We start from the raw sequence: 21,074 nt of genomic DNA, 5'->3' as shown, positions 1-21,074 counted from the left end.
ATTTTAGACGATGATAAGACAAAAGCATGACAAATATTACTGGCTAGCAGTTTTTATTTCCCAAATAGTAAAAGCTTTTCAGCCCATCATCCCTAATCAGTTTTAAAACTCCACCTATGGCTTACTTTTAATAATAAACTATAGTTTTGTTAAAAATGCTGCTGATGGCTACATATTTAGCACTTTTCCAGGTGCTCAAAGTGCTTTAATTTACATTCTAATACATGTTACTTATTAGACACGTAATACCTTCAATACTTTGGACAATACCTAGAGGAGCAATTTGGGGTGAAGTGTCTTACCCAAGGACACGGACACATGCGGACTGTTATGGTGTTGTCTTTAAAAGACTGAGGCTTGAGCTGATGGGTCCCAATCAAAAAGATGGCATCCTCAACTCATGCTCACTCCTGAAACTAATAAATGGCAATGCTTTTATTTTGTATTGTATTGTAGATCATCCTAAGGAGTGTTTTTGCAACCCTACATTGCAGTATCCCCTACTGCAATTGTGACTACTTACAGATATGACTATACTGTCTCTCCGTCCATCTTTAGGTAACATCACGTTGGACTTTCCGCTGTCCCGGCTGCCCTCAGGCCCTTTCACACGACGACTCCCATTTCCACGAACGCCACAAGTGCATCAACTTCTTCGTCAAAGTGTACGGCTACATGCCGCTGCTGTACACTCAGTTTCGCGTGGACTCCGTGCTCTTTAAGACTCGTTTGCCCCACGACAAGACCAAGTGCTTTAAGTTCATATAGCACCGGGCTGAGTGGCCCAGCAAAGAGCCAAACGTAGAGAGGATTGAAGGACTGGAAGTATTTAAGAGAACAGCAGCTCCCTCTGCACGCAGTGAAGAAGATGGATGGACTGCCAGATAAATGCACAAAGGATAAGTTGTGGTTTGGATATCGCACGGGGGAGAGACAAGACCTTGTTGTTGTTGGCTGGGTGGTCTAATCCACAACTCTACTGAAAATATGAAGAGTGGAAGCTGAAAGGGATGACTGCCAAGAAAATGAGCCTTTTCAGTGGATGCCACTCTTCCTTTTTCACGTTCTTCAATCACGCTCAATCATCAACCACTACAGATGTCATTAGCACCTCTTAACGCTCGCCAAGGAAAGAGGACGGTTGTACAGAGTGTACAGAAACTCTCCCACGGTAAACTCTACCTTACAATGGAGCTGTGAGTAGCTGCATCACTGACGGACGGGTGTCGTGCTGCGCTCGCCAGCGGCCTGTCGACAGTTTCAGCTGGGAGAGCAACAGCAGCACATGGCACCCTAATTTTCACAGATACAAACTGTACTTCTTGTACGCAAGACAAGCACTGATGGTCAGAGGTATTTTATTGAAAAGTCTTCTTTTAAAAGAAAATCTAAGTGTGTAAATCTTTTTTGATGGTCAAACTTTTTCCAGATCCTCCGCCTGTTGGAGATCAGACACAAACTGATATGTTCGAGAAAGAAACGGGACCTCGACTGAAGAGTTTGGCCCAATCATGTTTAGTAGTGTCACATGTTCAAGAAGGAATTCACTTCAGTGGTCACCATAATGCCTCAAATCTGTCATGAAAAACCAGCCACCATCTGGTCATTTTGTTATGCTTACAGGATCTGCACTCTTGGACGAGTGTTTAAAAATGGCCTGTTTTTTATGCTATAGGGTGTTAAATAATGTTTGTAAATCTGGTCTGAGGTTAAAGTAGTCATATTTAAATGTAATAATATTAACCAGTCAACGGTTACAATGTCCCTTACTGAAGTACGACTAAGTCGAGAATCACCTCTTCCAAAATCTGAAAAATAAAATGTTTGGATGTCTAATTGAAGTTGTAATTATAAAGAAGGATACTTGTACTACAATTAGGATAATATCAAAATGTTTAAAGGGAGTAGCTTGACATTTTAGGAAATAAACATACTGGCTTTCAGGTGCCGAGTTGGATATTCAGAACTCTGAAATCTGTCAACTAAACTTAGTTTAGCTTAAATTAGCATAAAGACTGGAAACTGGTTAAAAACAACTAGCCTGTCTGTCCTTAACCTACCAAAATCTGCCTATCAGTATCTATAGCGCACTTACTGATGGTTTTTGTGTTGAATCCAAACTAATAATAAGGTGTAAACATGACAAGCTGTTTTGCTATTTGCTCAGCTAAGTGGCAACTTGCTAAAGGTTAGCCTAATATTGAATTATCAAATATTATCATCTTACTCTCCACCAGACCATAAATAAGCACATTTCCAACATTTCAAACTACTCTCTTGAATATATTTCCAGTTACAGCGCTGCGACGGATGTATTAGAGATGTCCCGCCATGTTCATGCCTCCTGTATAGATCTCTCCCAGCGCAGACAAACGTCACTTTAGTGTCGCCATATTGGTTCCACTTTGTTTGTTTTTTACCATTGCTTGATGAATGTTTTCTTTGCCAAATAGGTACAATGTCTGCTGCTTCAGAGCATTGTTTGCAGCGTGTGAGTGGTTGCAGTCTGGTACATCCATTTCCACTCTGCATAGTAGTTCCGTTCCAAAGTCGATCCATTGGAGCCCTTTCCATCATGTACTCTAAGTCCTTTAATTGATCAGACTTTGTGTAATCCGAACAAAAGATTAACCTAAAAAATATACCTTTAAATAAAAAGAAATTAAGGATGTGTTTCCCCTAAATAACCTTCTAACTGTGAGGATGCTGTTATGAAACAGAAACTCTCACAAGTCCATGGTTCCTGTATATTTATTGAATATATTATTAAAAAAAGATTTTTTAAACTGATGACACATTCAATAAAATAACAAAAACATTGTAGTTCATTATTCCTTACCCTTAAGAAGTCCCAACAGGACTTAGCCGTATATCTTTATTACATTGCCAAGGAAAACTAGCTTGTGCCACTGAATGCTTGAGGGGGAACCTAACTGACCTGAGAGCAGCACTCGGGCAGGAAAATGTTTTACGGTCGTCAAGATGTCCTCGTTCTTGGGAAGGTCAACTTGAAACAGAATGTCATAAAATGAAAAGAAGCTTCTGGCACAGTCATAAAGTGTCTTTGAAGCCAAATCCCTACCTGTGCCAGGTGGCTGCTGCTTCCAAACTATTAGATTGGGCCTGTAAGGTGAACAGGATAAAGAGCCAGATACAAATTACACAAATCCAGAATGGAAATGTGTACTCTTGCTGCACCAGCCTTGAAAAACCAGCTTGTCTGCTCACCTAGACACACCTGAACACTTTTATTGCAGCTCCTGGAGGCCTCATAATTACCTGGCTGACTAAACCTGTCCTGGGGCATAAATAGGGTCAGCTGGTATTCTTTGGAAGTTAAACCCCTCCTCTAGGCTATTTGGCACAGCTGGTTTTCCATGGCCCAAAGCAGGATACTTTCCCCCCTGACGGCCGTGGTCACTCTGCTGGGCGTTTTGTGAAACTATGTCTGATCCAAGATGAGGGCCCGGCTCCAGCCACCTGCAGCCTGTGCTGTGCCAGACTGATGACGGCGTCTGACATACCATTGAAGGCCAGATTAATGGAAATAAAACAGTGTTAAAACATTATCTGACGTATAGCCTCATTCTTTTCCTAACTTTTACAAAAACACACTCCCGCACGTTGAGTATTTGATGAGTCCTTTCTTTGATAAAAGATACCACTGTCTGGTCGGGGTCGTAAAAATGAATCCGCCTAGATTAGCTACTAATTTTTCCTAAGTAAGTCATTCTCATTTTAAGGATCTATTTATGTATTTTGGGGGGAAAATGGGTTTCCAGAGTTTACTGCTGGTTACTGTCTTAATGCTAAATCACTGCGCTGCTGTCTGTAAGCAAACTACAAGCTTTATATTAACATACTGGTCAATCTTTTCCCAAAAAGTGGAACTAAATGGTTGTAAATGCTGGTAAAGCACAAATAGTGCTTAGAACAAAAGGCCTATACAATGAAAACACTGGAGTGGCTGTTGTTCCCATCTCTGCCATCAAAAGCCAGTTGTTTATCTCTCAGGAATGCTACACATCTGGTTTGTATCTTCTAATGAATTGAATTTGACTTTAAGAAAATGTGGCTCTGCAGGAGAACTGATGGGGCGAAGTGTAGCTGCAGGACCCCCGAACCCAGAAATCTGACATCATTGAGATGAGAAAAATGCATCCCACACCCCTCAGCTTCAGTCAGAGGAGAGAAGAGGGAGGGTTTCAGCTTCTGCCTGAAACACAGGGTGTGGCTGTGGAGTCTTCAGTGATGTTTTTGGGGGGATTTTCTGACTCATAGCTTTTTCTCTAATGAATTTGGCTTTGTTCCAGATGCATGTAAAACCAGATTCCTCACACTTCTGTACAATGCTTTAATTTGTTCAGGCTTTATTTAATTATCCATTTCCTATTCACTTGTAATCAGAAAATGTTCCCTTTTAATGTAATTTCATTCTGCCACTCCGGCTCGCTTCATTGCTGTCAGCGGCAGAGAGGCAGCCAGGTTTATTGGACTGCGCAGGCTTTTGCATATTCCTCCTCAGCGGGAAGCACCATGTTTCTACATGAATGAACATGGCTGAGTTGTCAGAAGGCTGAATGGTGAAACCGGCTCAATCTGTACTACACAGGAAAGGAAGCCCCTCTTTGATACACTGGCATGCAATGCTGTGTCCAATTCTGTAAGAGACTCAGCGAGCGGAAGACAGAATTTCACTCCTCCAGCTTAAAGTGTTTTCGGCTGCATAGTGTAGCGAGTTATCCAACACTAAAATAAATGAAATAATAAACTGTCTTTGTGTCGCACAAACCCCAGAGAGACACACTTAAATCTGGTAAACCATTTGACTGATAATCCAAAAACATAAAAGGGGGGGAAACGATAAATGGATCTTGCATAATGTCATGTGCATGTAAACAATCTGTACAAAGCATAGCTTGTAAGCATAGTTGCAGCATGTTGTAGGCCCTTTTGTAACAGTCTTTTCATTGCCTTCTCTTTTGTCAATGGCTATGACTGATAGAGAAATGTCTGGTATGCTGGTGGCAGCTTAAATCCAGAGGAGAAGAAGCAGAGAGAGGGAGGAGTCTTCTAGTCGTGGACCGAGCTCTTTGGTCCAAGATTCAGAGACAGAAAAATGTGTCCTGTAAACAGTTACATGCAGATCTTGCTGTAGGCAGAATTACTGAAAATACACTCTTACTTCAAGGTCAGTAATCATAATGTCATTCATTCTCAGTCTGCCTGCCTCTGCATTTTTTTCTGTCAATAAAAGGCAGGCGCTGAAGCTTCCACCACTGCCAATAAAAGTCTGTGGCAGATTAAAGGGTATTCATGCAGTCTCTGGCAGTGAAACCCGTGCTGCCTGCACACCTGTACGCAGCGCACACACACACACATCACTCCTGGTGCTTCCTGCTAACCCCCCCAAACTCTGGGAATGTTGTAAAATCTCAGTGTTCTTAGATCCTCCCCCCTCTATGTGTCGGTCAGTGTGTGCCAGTGGCAGACCTGCTGCCCCTCCGCCTCCTTCATCTCTGTCCAGTGGGCCTGCTGGTCCTCGCTGGTGCTGTTGAGGCCCAGGGAGACGCAGCCCAGCTTCTCCCTGGGCCTCATGCTGCTCCGCCGGCAGAACACCGACAGCACCAGAGACACCTCGGACAGCTGGAAGAGGGCCACCTGGAACAGAAGGTCTCCTTGTAGGTGGGGTTGGGCTGCCCGCGGCACACGGCTGTCTTACACTTGGACATCTCCTTTCCCTTGGAGTCCAGCATGGTCAGCTTCACGTAGGTGTCTGAAAGGAGAGCGGGCAGAGAGAGGCAGAGAGAGCCATCCAGTGGAGGGATATCAGTACTGCAACAAACTGGGGGGTTTACATAGTGTTTGACTTATTTTCTTGTGCTTTAATCCAGTGTTTTCAAAGTGTGAGACAGGACTCCCAAGGGGGTCACCAAACAGTGTCAAAGATGCAGAAATATTACATATTCTATCAAAAAAGATCATCTAAATTACCCTAAATGTGATTGATTAGGTTTAAGAGATAATGATACTGTACATACGTCTTTTTTCTCCTACTCTCCCAGGCTCAGAAACTAGTAAATTACCTTTTTTTATATCTGACTTGTAGTGTCAAGATAATTCAAACAGCAATGTAAGGCTCTATTGCTTCAGTTGTTGCGTATGTAAAGGGTCCAATAACATAATCATAGTCCCATAAGGCAACCAGAAATTGAGTTAAGCAAGTATGCTAAGGGTGGGTAAGGGCTTTTTCCCCTAAGCTTTGACTGAGGGGAGGCTCACAGTCTCATACTTTGAAAACCCGTGCTATAATCAAAAGTCAGTGTATGCAAGTAAACCAGATACACACTGTACAATATTATAGTGTTTTTTTAAAACCTACTGTATGAAGATAGAGTGCCAGGCTGTTTAGATATCTGTGTCTTATATTATTCATTTGATTTGTGTTGCTTACAGCATTAACAGTGACATTTTAAACACATCCACATACTTGTGTCCTAGTTACTCTCATAAATCAACACATATCACTGTGGACAGTTTTCAAGTCCTTACAACTTTTTGGGACAAAACCTTTACATATACCGATCAAATATCAAGTAATTCACTGCTGACTTACCTCTCATGATATAAAGCTGCCCCCCAACAAAGTGTTTAACACAACAGAACAGACCGTCTGTGGCACACACACACACACACACCACGGCACACACAGTTAGAAGGAAGAGAGAGAGGAAACAGTTTAAAGATCGAGATACACCACAAGGTCAGCTTTCAGGGGGACTCTGACAGGCAGCAGATGTTTCAGCATTATGGCTTTAGTTCTTGTTGCCAGGAAACATTAAAAATGTAATGGGGCACAGTTAATTTTTTATACATGTTTCTGGGAGTCTTGCCCATCTGTTTTGCCAAAACAACGGCTGCGTGTGATCGGCACACTTTGGGGAAGCACCATTACAGGGGAGAATTTTAAAGAAAGGAAGATGTCACTCAAAACACAACAGAATAAAAAGTCTAACGTGGAAGCTTTTGTACGTACTGACGGGTTTTTCAGACGCCGGGGTTTTGAAGTGGCTTCCCTGGACCACCTCAGCGGATAACTGTCCCGTGGCAGAGTTGTAGAGCAGACCCAGGAGGAGCTCCGGCAGTGAGGAGTCTTCAGTGGAGCGATAGGACAGAGCTCCCGCACTGCGAGACACGCTCACCACAGAGCCACAACCCTGGCAACATGACACAGACACACACACACACACAAACAGATACGCAGTGGGTTACTCACTAAAGTTTTTGTGGGATACTTTACTGTATGTTTGGAGTTTGGATCAGACATGAAGCACAATTTAGCCCCATTAGCAGCATCGTTCTAGTCACGGATGTCAGGCGTTCCAACACTTTCATTCACACAGAAATATCGAGATTGATTACCATGATATTTTTGCACAGAATTTGCTTCTAAACCCTACAGATTTTTGTAATCCTGGAATTGTTGATCCTATTTCACTATGGGCTTCTCTACAGATAAGCCCCATCTCTAGAGATAACTATTGGATAAACTGCCTTGAAATTTGGTACAGGTATTTATGTTCTCTTCAGAAATACTCACAAAAAGTGTTGATCTCCTGGCTTTACATTTATCTCCCCCAGTCCTCCATTTACTGATCTCTATCATTGCTATTGAGTCATCCAGCGAAATGTAGCAATGAATGATGAAGTGAAACCCTGATTCTTTAACACAAGAACTGAACCTTGATAAATAATGAGAAGACTCATTTAAAACTAGAACAATTAGTTGACTAATACATTTAAAGAGCAACTATTTTGATAACACAAAAATGCCAATGGTTCAAGCTCCTGCTGCTCCTGGTCTTAAAAGAAGTTATATTGATTACTAATTGGACTGTTGGAATCCCAGCGCTTCGGATAAAACTGTGCATGGATAGAACTGTACAAAGTGTTCTCACCGTGAGTTCAGAGCCCTGCTCCAGGGTGACAGGCAGAGCGATCTTCCCCTGCAGGTTCAGCTTAGTCAGGTAGAAAACCTTCTCCCCTAGGACCTTCTCCTTTTTCATCCTTCTGATGCTGTACAGGCGGAAGCGCACGGCGTAGTCCCCGAGGGCGTCCTGCTCCACCCTGGAAAACTTAAATGTCTCCGTGAAGATGGGACAGGGCCCCTTCTGCACCCCCGTCTTGGCCCGCTGCTTCTTGGTGGGCAGCAGGACGAGGTGGACCTGCCACGCGATGTTACCCGTCTGTTTCAGAGCGGGGATGTCTGTCGCTGCGGTGACCGTGACGGCCAACCACTGCTCCCCTGAATCATACTCGAAGGCAACGTCCAGTGTGCCGTATTTGGCAAATGGCTCCGGCTCGTAGGCTGTAGGGAGGTGACCGTCCTGAGTGGAGAAGAGAATCGGAGGAGTAGTAAAGAGAGGGAATCTAAAGTGTTAGAGGCACCTTTATCATCTCCCCCTGTTCCTGAATAGCATAAGGTCAGTTAATCTATGTCACAATATTCTTGACACTGTCTTTCTGTTTTAAGCTTGTAGGTTTTTATGGATTTTCTCGATGAAAAATAGAAAGAAAAGACAAATCTGACATATTTTTCCTCCACATTCACAAGCTCTTGTGTTTCCTGATGAAGTTCAGCACTGTTTGCGACAAGTACAGGTCAGACTAACGTTTTTTGGCAATAAAAAGTTTAAAAAAAGCCCCTCACGTTAAATAATAAAGGGTAACACTTAGTTGAATGGGTGTTCATAAGACTGACATAACATTGTCATAACCATGACATGAAACCTGTCTTAAACATTAATGAATACGACAGTTGTCGTTAAGTGTCATTCAGTAAGTTATGTCACTTTTGATGCAAAGGTGACATTGTTTGAGATGTCCTTGTTATGACCTAACTGTCAAACTTAAGAAAAACGTTTAGCTTGATATCTTAGTGCGACATTAAACCGTCATATATGGATGTCTGCTATGACATGTTTATGACAAGTTGTCTCTCAAACAATGTCACCTTTGCATCAAAAGTGACATAACTTACCGAATGACACTTAACGACAACTGTCATAAGTATTCATTAATGTTAAGACAGGTGTCATGTCATGGTTATGACAGTGTTATGTCAGTCTTATGAACACCGATTCAAGTAAAGTATTACCTAATAAAGTCCTATAAGTATCTGCTTTTAGCTGGTTTTTATTTTTCTAAATAATAACCCTAAACAACTTGCAAGACGCATCCAGATAAAAAATGTATAATGATACTTGATGATAGGAGTCAGATTTGAGACTTGATTTAAGCTATTCTGTAGAAACATACTGGTGTATTTGTTGTTTCTAAACAGGTGCATCCCCCATCCCCTTGCCTCCTTACGTTGAGAGGACCTGAACTGTAACTGACACTGTAACCTAAGCACCATTTTCACAGTAAACAAATCATTTAATTACAGTTGTGGTCTTAACATAAATATTGTATAAGCTGGCATTAAGGAGGGCTTTTAACACCAGGTTACGGTGAACTGCAGACAGGTATAGGGGTAAGTATGACATATATTACTGTGTGCTGATTAATGACAAAGCTTTGACCCCACCTCTGGTCCCAGGACAGCCGTGCTGTCACTGGGGATGTCCTCCTCACAGTTTTTGTTGAGGTAGCTCTCAGTGTCCTGGTCAGCGCTGGCCTCACTGGAGCAGCGGGGGCTGTCGCAGCGCTGCGCAGACGACCCCCTCCGGACCCCTCGCTCTGACCGTGATCGAGAGGACACGCGCCCCGTCGAGCCCTCGTCCTGGTAGGGAGGAGGCCGGGGCTCGCCAAGGGACGAGTTCTTCTTTATTCTCTGGATGCTGTTGGCTGCTTTCAGGACAGTGACAGAGAGGGGACAGACGGGGAGTAACGTGAGACGAGAGAGGAGTGTTACCGGAGACGCACTGTGCTCTGCAGAGAAATTCATTATGTATGCAACATACAGTCGACCAGAGAGTTGGGTTAACCTCTTAAACTATGCCGCACCCATGAGCGAGCCCATCTTTTTGAAGCAATACAGCCTGGATTAATTCAACTCAAATACTTGTTTTTATTTTAAACTTTCCAAAGTTTTATAGGTTTATGTCATTTGATGTAATGATGCAGCAATATATGTTAAATGGATTGTTGGAAAAATACACAATGGTTTACAATGAGTCAAACATCTCTGGAAATATGGTATAACTCTTCTCTTATATCTGACTGCAAGAATGTAAACAAGGGTATTTGCCACAATGTGAGACTATGCTTTGAAATAACATTTAGGGGGTGAGTCAGTCATTTGAGAAGCAGGAAGTGTAATATCTCATAATAGTGTTACATCTAACATTTATTGTCCTTATTGCATTATATTACTGCTGTTTTCTTCAATCAAAATTACACTATCTTGTTTGCAGTCCTTCATGGTTTTATTTATGTTGTAATACTTTGGAAGTGTGTCTGTGTGTTTTGTGACCTTCAATGTTTTATGTTCTACACTGTATGTACTCCTCGAGTTAAATAACATTTTGTTTCAATCTCACCTCGCCCGCTGGAGGCCTCACTGCTGTAGCCTCCCTGCTCTGTGGACTGTTTGCTTTTGTTGCTCCATGCTGAAGTCGTGTTCTGTGGAGCCATGTCCTCGGGCCCTTTCTCCTCCTCACTGTCTGATAAAACTCCCTCTGGACAGAAAACACGGAGACTCTTGTTCAAACATTTCATTTCTCTCACAAAACACAATGTGTGCAGCGTTTATAATAAATGCGGGAGACAGGAACGAAGAGGCAGATGCTGGAACTCACAAACAGCACGCTGGAAAGGAGAATTTCAGTTTAAGAATCCAAGTATTTAGTTTGAAAGCAGAAAAGAGAAGAGACTGAGGCGGTGAAATAGAAGCAGCACACCATCTAACCTTTGTTTGCTTTCTTTTTCTTCTTGCTCTTCTTCCCTTTCTCCTTCTTTTTCTCCACCTCTGAGGCTTCATCTGAATTCTTCCTATCCTCCTTTGTTTTTTTCTTCTTCTTCTTGTCAGACTTCTTCTTTTTCCCTGTTGATGAAGACTTTGTAACTTCAGCTTCTTCCTCGTCATCCCCCTCTCTCTCAAAGCTGTCCGCCACCTCTTTCTCTTCTCCTCTGTCTTCTTTTTCCTTTATCTGTTTAGGATGAGGTGATTCTTCACAATCATTCTCTTTTGTCTGAGTTGTAACGTCTCCGCCATCACTCGCCTTTCTGTTTTGTCCGAAATCTGTTTTCTCTAAAGCATTTTCCTCTTTATCGCCATCATGGGATTCGTCTTTGTCTTTCTGTGCCTTGACTTCTTTCTCAAGCTGCTTTTCTCTCCTTTCTCTCCTCCTCTGCTCTTTCTTCTCCATCAGCTCCTTCTCCTCTTTCTTCCTCTTTTCTTCCTCTTCTAACTCAACTTCTGTCTTTTTAACTCGCCAGCATCCGTCCCTCCACTCCCACTCTAGCTGGTTCTGAGCGGACTCAGCCTCGTTGTTTTCGACGGATTGGTTGGTCTTTGATCCTGTGTTGCTGGCCTTGCTTCCTCCTTCCTGTGCTGTGGAAGCCTGACCAGACTCCTGCCCGTTAATCTCCCCATCGTCCACCTTGTTGATGATGGTGGTGACCTGCTCACTGAGCTGGTCGCTGACGGCGTACGTGGCATCGCTGACGGCTGTGGCCAGGTCGTCCACGCGGCTGGTGACCGAGTCCAAGAGGGAGGAAATGTTGACAGTGGGGAGGTTCTGCTGGAAGCTTTTGAAGAAGGCCATCTCTCTGGCAGGGATCCCGTCAGCACGCAGGACGCTAGATTATCTCATCAGAGGTGCTGACACGGACATGTGGTTGTTAGCAGGGTGTAGAGCCAGCATTACAATGTGAGCTGAGATCAACATGTGCATACTAAACCTATCGTTGTACATGTTTCGAAACAAGGACTCTCTTATAGTGTTACAGAATAAAACTTAGATTCATTTATGAACCTGGCGTAGCAGCGGTTCAAACTTCTTTACTCAACTTAAAGACATTTTTTCTCATTCTCAGGGTTTCTCCCCAGATTCTAACTGTTTATTTCAGACTCTGTGTTTCCCATTTTGTAAATTTTGCTTGCTCCATCCCATGCAGATCCATTCTCATTTTGGATCCTGTCTCCCAATCTTTTGGGTTTTTATCGAATAACAACAAACTTTTTGATCAATACAAAAGTTATTGATTGTCAGCAAGTAGCAGCTGGGCTGTTATGGAAACAGATATAATAATATTAATACTGCAGGATTTTAACTGTAGCAATGGAAACCACCTGCAAAACAGCAACAACATCATCAACAGTGACCCCAAAGTTATTCACCTGAATTATAAATGAATCAGAAAAAACATTTGTGATTCATTATGCGTATAGGATTGGATATTATTGCCCCTACCCCTACATAACTGGATCTCTATTCATTGTTCTCTATAAAAGGAGGGGGGCCTTTTTTTTGTGGTACTCTGGATGATGCAACCAGATAAGGAATAAAGTGATGAACTTGTCATGAGCTTAGTTTTTGTGTTTGACGTTTCCTGTTTTATTTTGAAAGGTTATTTTTCTTTGTGTCTTGTCTGGTTTTACTTCCTGTCCTTGTGTGTTTTTTCCCACCTTTGTAATTCCCCTGATTCTTTCCACCTGTGTGTGAGCTCCTTGCTGCCCCTGTGCCTTTACCTGCCCTCAGCTGTTTCTTGTTAATGTAATTAGTCCCGGCACTATACAGGCCTGTCTGTCTAAGTGTTCGTGTCTGTTTTCCCTGAGGTCCTGCCTGTGCTCCGTTCTGTACATGTTCAGTTTTTCTTTGGAAGAGGACATGTTTTGCACACAATAACCGAATGATCATCCTAATGTGTGTGAAAGCAGCCACTGTGGTTGGTCTGTGTGTGTGATGAGTACCTGGCTGGCTGCTCTTTAACCCGTTGAGATGTGACAGGTCATCAGGACTCGCCACTGACAGCTTGTTGCTGAGGTAAAGAAAAAACAGAGCCATCAACGCCATGAAGGCTGCAATGGAAGACAGGACACCCAGAAGCTCAGGAGAGACTGAGGAGGAAACAGAAATAAAGGGAGGGAAGAAGAGAGGGGGGAGGAAGGAAGGACAGACAGGAAAAAAAGATAATGTAAAAATTAGACAAACATAATACTGATCATAGAGGAATGTACCACTTACATTTCTTGTAATCTTGAGAAAAATGACAAAGAAATACAAGCGTAGTTGGCATCAAATTTAAACTAAAAAAGAAAGGTTTTTCGAGCCCCACTTTTTCAACCTCATTGATGATAAGCATCTTATTTCGGAATCAAACAGTGTCAGCGGAGCATATTGTGTTTTTAAACAGTCAGTGTTTGTTCGACTTCAAAGGCGCACCACACAGTCTACAGCAGTGTATGTAGGCCAACCATACTGCATGTAACCATGCTGCTCTGCGCTGCTGATGTGCTATTTTTATGAGAACCTCAAAGGGGCTGTATCTGAATGAAATGTGGACTAAACCAGCCAAACCGCACCGGGCCTGCACTTCATGTGTTAAAACGCAGACACGCCACAACGCAATAGCTGGAGAAAAGGAGAAGTTTTATGGACAATGAAGCATGAACGGTATTTCTAAAGACCAAATGCCCCAGTGAAAAAGGGCAGCTTGTAAATCAAATCTCTGTAATATGTGCTGTCTTGTTTCTTACCACATAATACAGTCTTTATGATCCCACAGTTGACATTTTCGACAATGAATCCCTCAGTTTTTTATTAGGGTCACCAATCTTTAAGGCTTTGAACGCCCACACAGGTGTTTTTCTATTGACTGTTTACTAAACCTGTCCCTTGAGCGACCATGTTCCAATGGTAGCTTAGCAACCGTAGGAGTGCTATACATTTCCACAGTGCTTCGGTGGACCAAAACCAAGAATAAAAGCTCTAAGGAATGGATTCAAGTGTGTTTGTTTGCTCTACAATAGGCCGCAGATGTTAGCATTTCCAGCTAATTAGCTTACTAACTGCAAGAAAGACTCGGTTACTTCCAAGGCCAAGAGTTGGAATTGCTACATTAGTTTGTGACAGGATATGTTAGAAAAAACTAGCATAACTAGCATGTCCACTGTGTATATCTCAATGCTGGATTCTATCAGAGTATAGGCTTGCTCTGCATTGGATGTAAATGGGACGCTAACACTGTAGCTACCAAGAGTTAGTCCTTGTCTTCAAGCCTTTTTCGCTCTTAACCTTTCTCTCTTGCAATATAAGCATTCATTTTGAGTCGTGTTTCTGGCCACGCAGAGAATCCAATATTCATTCTTTTAAAGTGTCTATTAGCCTCCACCGGGGGAATATGCGACTCTCTAGCATATGAATGCTTCTCTAAGTTCACCAGCTAGTTGCTAACATTGTGTGTCACCTGTTTACAGGGGAAGTTTCCTTTACTGCTTGCTGTGTTGGAAAACCAAACAATAGTGATAGCATTGTGAACCATATAACCAAAACAATGAGCTGAAAGGCGCTAAAATGCTTCGGGAGAGCAAGCAGAATTGGCTGATTGTTTTCTGTTGATGACATTTGAGTTGGTATCACTATGAAAACAGTTATTAGTGCAGCTAAGTACCTACAAGAGGGTCATTCTGGCATATGATATCGTATAAGATTATGCCTTTAAATGTTATTTGTGATATTTATTTGCATTGTTTGAATCAGAATTTACATTTTTAAGCAAAATTGCCCAAAACGTCCAAGTCCCAGTTTCTTTATTTGAGTTATTTACAAGATAATCTGAGAGCGATCACATCCATAATACTTCATTTCATTACAGGACTTAACTTTGAATGCATCATACAGTAATATAGCTAAAAGCTTATATACCTCCTCAGTCCCCTGGCAGTTATGAGGATTTGCTGTCCTTTTTGTCTCATGTGTTGAAAATTCTGTATTCATAGTATTAAAAAAACATAAACCTGGATTTAGGTAACATAAGTAGATTTTTTCACAATTTTTAGACATTTTATAGACACAGTGAATTGATTGATTAAGAAAATATGCAGCAGACAAATTGATAATCAAATAATGTGTAGGTAGCAGCCCTATAATTAAATGTGTGTGTATATATATATATAAGAAAAGCAATGGTAATGCTGGCCAAATGTAGTATAATGTGTTTTATAGCCGGCACTCATTTCAGAAACAACCATCACCTGTCACTGATTAAATTGCATTTCCCAAAGAGCACAAATGAGAGCGCAGGAGAGAAAAATAAGAGTCATAGTTTCTCACCCCTCCCGACTACAGACTGAACTTATGGACTTTTTCACCATGGCAACAGGCAGAGACCACTGCAGCCTGACAACTAGTGCTGCCGCAGACCTGCCAAAGTGACGAATGCTAAACTCCCAAGAATGGCAAGAGAAGTAGGAGAGAGATACGAGAGGTGATGTGGCGGCAGGAGCTTACCTTCCCTAAATGAATATCCTCTTAAATGCCAGCTGTTCCACAAAAGCACTATTCTGCTGCTATAGATAGTAAATGATCTAAGAAGAGGGGAAAAAACAAAGTTCTCCTGCTCTGAATTAATCCAACATGAAATAAATCCCTCACACTTAACTCCGTGCCAGCACTTTCCAGGCTTACGTATCAACTCTCACTGCAGACAGTTGTGGTGGTTGAGCCAGAATGACCTCTGCGATCACCGGGCACAGGGGCGGGTTGTCGAAATGAGCAGCTCATGGCCCTGAGTGTGAAGACACTTCATATGTGGCCCTGCTCTGTAAATGTCAACAGGAGCTGAATAATTTAGCTAACCTGAGGTAACCTGATGCCTCTATCAATGTACACTGGAAAATGGAGTGATAGCGAGCTTCTCAATCAGCAATCACTTATATTTCTGATATAAAACCCATGATTATCAAGAGAGGCTCATATTTGTTTTTAAAGCAGAGCAGATTAAAATAGATTTTCATTTGTTTTTCTCTCAGCCGCTTCTCTTTCTTTCTATCTGTCTGAACAGAATGAACAAGAAAACATAGATCTGTGGTTTTTTTCATGATGTGTGAACTGATGCTGAACCCAGGATTCTGAACTGAGCCTCAGGATTCAATCTGCTCTTTTTCTACCACGTAATGACTTCAGCAAGCTGACTAACAAACAACAAACACAGCAGCTGAACCATTCAAAGTGCAAACAAGCAAATGAACAATACCCTCAGAGAAACCGGAGTTCATTTAGATGAATTGTTTTTCTGGCATAGAAAGAAGGGAAACAAATGACTCTGCTATTGTTTTACATATTTGCGATACAAATATTCTCATTGTGGGCACAAATGATCTATGAATGTATAAGTCTATTTACTTACCCAACTTTTAAGCTTTTGGATCAGTGCATTTTTACATTGGCTTCTGGGTGTGCTTGTTTAAAAAGTAGGTAGGCAATCTGGAAATATTGCTTACACATGGTCTTCTGAAACGAAACAAAACCTTTGCCGCTGAATAAATCATGAACACACAGCTGCCTTCTTTTGCTGAAGTAAACCAAAACTTGATACGGCGTGCATAATTCAAACACGGTCATTATGCTTTCAGTAGTCTATCTAGAAACACGTTGTTTCCACCAAACCTCAGGTAAACCTGGGTGTAGCAATCTGTTTGCTTTTAAAGTAATGTTGTGAAGTACTACAAAGCATGTACAGCATTATGCAGGATCAAAACAAACACACACGTAAAATACTACTAGTTCTGGTTGTTTGAAGCAGGGATTAATGAGGTACTTATCCACAGTCTGTGTATTTTCTACAGTAGATGGCGATCAGTACGGCACCAGTTTGGAGAAGCAGACCAGCACAGATGTAAAGCAATAGGGAAGCAGCAAAACACATTTGAACTATACCTAAAATAAAGGCCCACCTTAAAATAATAAATATACATTTAAGTGTATGCTATAGGTAATATATTTTCCCTGCTTTACCTTGCCATCATTTTTTTGATGGGAAACTGAAATGGTTACCTCTCTCTTCAAAGCCACCCGACTGTAAGGTGCTGGTCTACCCCTTGCCACGATAGGTTAGTTTGTTAGTGTTATTGTGTTACTTTGGTGTTTAAATGTTAATAATACTCTAAATATAACATACAGTTCAACTAATATTGTTTCTTTAAGGTGGCTAAATTACATTTTGCTGCTGCCCCCGTCCACAGTACAAGGCGTTACAACCGCTCTCCCCTGTAGGTAAAACACTGACTATGGATAAGTGCCTCCTACAATGCTGCTTCAAACAATCTGAACCATCCTTTTAATGCGGAAACACAAGTGCAGTGCTCGGCTGTAAATATGGCTTTACCTTTTCTTGCACAGATGAGCTCGTGAACACCACAGTTCCTCCCCCCTCCTGGGAGAGAGAAAGAGAAGTTGGGAGTCAAAGGTTATAAAGATGATTCCACATACTGTAGAAACATATGTTCATGCCTCAGGTTAGTGAAGCTGGCAGATGGTTCTTTGAATAAAGCTGATTAGCTGGAAAAATAACTGAGAAAAACATTCAAATGGGTATATAGGAACATGATGTTATTATGAATGTTCCATAAGAGGGAGGTATTTTGTGATTGTAGAAATATTTGCATGTATGCATGTTTGAGGGGCCTAGCTAAAAACAAATAGTTCAACCTCTTTTATTCACTTTCTTAATGACAGTAAGCTAAGACGATTTGAGAGCAGGATCAATCTTCTCATCTTACTCCATCCAATAGGCGTATTTAAAAAATATGATGTTAAAATGGTGTGTAAATTCAAGGGGAAATGCAATCTGTAACTATCTTTAAAGCAGGGAAACTGTAACTGATGTTCAATGGAATACTTCTGAATATGTCTGCAGTAAATGGGTCAACATTGTGCTGAAGCCTGTTAATATGAGGTTCAGGGATTTTCACTTCAATTATTCTGTGTTATTCCATGCCTATTTTTTACCTGCTATGCTACTTCTGCTGTAACAAAGGTACATTTCCCAGCTGTGGGACTAATAAAGGATTTCTGATTCTGATATTAATTCTCTCTGACGTCCTAAAGAAAGTCAGAAATGGTGAAATCATTCCACAAAATGTGTGTGAATAATATATAATTCTCCCTTGCCCTTTAAAGGGGCCCTATTATGTTATTAGGGTTTTCCTTTTCCTGTAATGTGTTGTATAGCTTTGTGTGCATGTATATGGTTTGCAAAGACTAAAATCTAAAACTAGTTCTGCGACATAGTGACATCACTATGTAAAAAGTGCGCTTCTGTTGGCTAGTGCTCCAACACATTGTACGTGATAAGGGGAGGGACATCTCCAAGCTGTTGACCAATCACAACAGAGCCGGGCCAGCTAACCAATCAGAGCAGATGGGCTCTGGTTTCAGACACAGGGTGAAAAGAGGTAGCACTTTCTAAACATTCAAGTATTTAAACATGTCACAGTAGATGCAAAAAATACAATTACGAAACCTGAATATTAGCATAACAGGGCCCCCGTAAAGTCTTACAATAAAATAAGCGAGGTCATGTCCTCTGTGACCTCGATGCTTGCATTAGTTTGAACACTGTCTTCATCCACAGTTTAAATGCATATCTCACCTAATTATCCCCAATTACTATGTTCCTTCCACATTATCCGGAAATATTTTAAGGTTTTACTATTTTCAAATCACAAATTCCTTCACAATCCTCCTGAGGCTTAACTTAATAAAGGATACTGACGCACACCCTCACTCACCCAAAAGCTTAAACACACAGACACACACGCACACACACACACACACACACGTTATCTCTCTCGGCTCAACACCTTAGTATTTAATGAGTCAGGTATCTACTGTGAGGCAGAAGCAGACCTCTGCTGTATAAATGTGGCTCTTAATTACAAAAATGTGTCAGGGATTCATTTGAATGAATTCAAACAGAGTAACAGCAGAATTCCTCCCTTGAAGTATCTTTCTTTTTTATTGATGCCTTTTGTTCAATAAAAAAATATCAGAAATCATTTCCTTCTATTTGTCTTTGATTGGAAAACCAATTTGTTGTATTTTAAATGTACATGAAGACAGCAGAAAGGCAGAACTGAAAACTACCCAACATCGGTCTTAATTAATTCCAAGTATTAATCTTAATTTGGATGTTTTCTTTCTTTCTCATATTGTGCAGCACTAATGTCCCCCGAACTCTGCTCATATGGCCTAATTTAAACCAACAATCAATAGACTTTTTGTGTCATTTCCTTACTTCGGGGATTGGATACTGAAAATGGTCTGAGGTGACGCTTCGCTGCCAGAGCAAAGAGGAAGCTCAGAGGTTGTCACAAACAAGTATCAATTCACTTAATGAGACAGAATATCTCTATTGGCTGTTCTTGCAGAGACAAAAAGCTGGCCAAATGTAGCAATCAGTAATACATTGGTCACTGATGTCTTCAGATTAAAAGTAAGGCTTTTTACTGTAATAGGAAAAGTTATTTGATTGCCTTCTTTTTCCGTTGTATAAAGCAGAGGTGCTCAGCTGTTTCTCAGCTAAGGACCAGTGGAGAATAAAGCAGGAACAGCTTATTTATATCCCTTTAATTAATTAGGTGTATACATATTTTAAATTAAACTTCTATAGTTATATGAAAGAATAGTATGTCTACAAGATAAATATATATTTTTAAAGAAATACGATTCTCGTTTTGAGATATTTAAGACACAACTCTGATATCAATATTTTAATGTTTAATAAAGTCTAATGTTATCCAAAACAAGGCCTCTGTCATGAAGTATACTTGTATGTCTCATAAGATTTTGTTGTTCACACTGTCATAGAGGTGTTAGATGTTGTACTGGTCTACATTAAAATGAGATGTGTTGTATACTACTGTAACCCTGTCATGTATGTAAACTCTACTCAGCATATTGCAGTCCAGTACAACACTTGACTGTGACCTAAAAAAAAAAAAACGTATCCCTTAATTGACACATTTCCAACTAAGTCCCAACTAGACAGTGACAACTTATAAACTTTTTAAAGGTAGAATTATTAGCTAGTAGTTGCATTGGATTGCATAGATACAGTATATAGAAACTGTCCAGTCTGCCTGTATTCTGATTTGTAAGTACGAACCACTGCTGTATGAATAATAAGATTGATTACATGAGTGTATGAATTGCAGAGATAGCCTATATTCCCTGTGCCACTGGTGAGTCACCGCTGATATGCCTTCATCAAGCCGTACCCCCTCTTTCTCTCTCTGCTGGTGTATCAACAAACACTGCTGCTGCACGCATGGCTGCACGTGACACAATAGTGCTCATGACAGGACAGGACCAAGGCACGCGCCTGTACTCTGCAATGACTGCATCATTTTATCACTGCTCAATGTCATGTGTTCCCATCACTTTACATAAAACCTACAGGGGACATCTGACCTGTCGTCGTTGTGTACACATGTTGTACACGTCACTCATGAATCGTAGTAATATCAACAACCCATTGGTGTATACAGAGAACGGTGCACCCACAATATTAACGGTTATCTATCGGCAGGTTTTCAAACTCAAACGTTCTTTTTTAACGTTCCATATTCATCCGCCAGGTGATGTAGATCTTTAACGGTTACAAAACAAAGTTGTTGTCAGGTGATGCTTAGCAGCCTGCTGTGATTTTCGGTTTAAGACAAACATAAATATTGTAATGTAATGTTTTGATCGAATATTTTGCGCATACGTGAAACAAAATGCAGGGACTATATATGTCCACTTTCACTCGTAGGGCATGCATCCCATGAAGGGATCATAACATTCCTGCACCAGCGCGGGTGATGCTGCTAGCTGTCCCAGCCACAGCTCCGGAGCACTGCGGTAATCACGGCGTGATTTTAAAAACGAAGCGGGATATAAAATGACAGCTTTCCTAATCTACCATGTGATTTTTCCCCCCACACAACGTATTTAGTATGCCATGGGCAAAGTTTTACACGAGTCCCGCAGGACACCTGAGACCGAGTTCTTACCGTCAATCGCCATGATGCTCCGTCCCGGACGCTACCAACTGTGGGGGTGGGGGGGTGCTGGAGGAGGGAG

The 21,074-nt window shown here is 41.4% G+C and overlaps 2 protein-coding genes across 3 annotated transcripts in view; one reads left to right on the top strand and one right to left on the bottom strand.

Annotated features, from left to right (window-relative positions):
* extl3 (exostosin-like glycosyltransferase 3) overlaps window positions 1-3,569 on the top strand; it is a 27,271-nt gene extending 23,702 nt beyond the window's left edge. For both annotated transcript variants that reach the window (XM_063902186.1, XM_063902187.1), the window contains exon 6: window positions 559-3,569. In XM_063902186.1, the coding sequence (XP_063758256.1) occupies window positions 559-768 (210 nt within the window). In that variant the 3' untranslated portion in view covers window positions 769-3,569. The remainder of the gene's footprint in view (window positions 1-558) is intronic.
* LOC134876928 (synaptotagmin-14-like) lies at window positions 2,736-21,029 on the bottom strand. The gene is given in 10 exon segments (XM_063902189.1): window positions 2,736-5,669; window positions 5,672-5,776; window positions 6,617-6,673; window positions 7,037-7,217; window positions 7,959-8,387; window positions 9,590-9,852; window positions 10,545-10,682; window positions 12,920-13,066; window positions 17,335-17,382; window positions 21,005-21,029. Coding segments are annotated over 10 exon segments (1,590 nt in total). The 5' UTR covers window positions 21,018-21,029; the 3' UTR covers window positions 2,736-5,460.
* Window positions 21,030-21,074: the final 45 nt, after the last annotated feature.

The sequence above is a fragment of the Eleginops maclovinus genome, chromosome 15 (genome assembly GCF_036324505.1).
Source record: "Eleginops maclovinus isolate JMC-PN-2008 ecotype Puerto Natales chromosome 15, JC_Emac_rtc_rv5, whole genome shotgun sequence".
Classification (NCBI taxonomy): Eukaryota; Metazoa; Chordata; class Actinopteri; order Perciformes; family Eleginopidae; genus Eleginops; species Eleginops maclovinus.
This window is presented reverse-complemented; position numbering and strand designations above follow the sequence as displayed.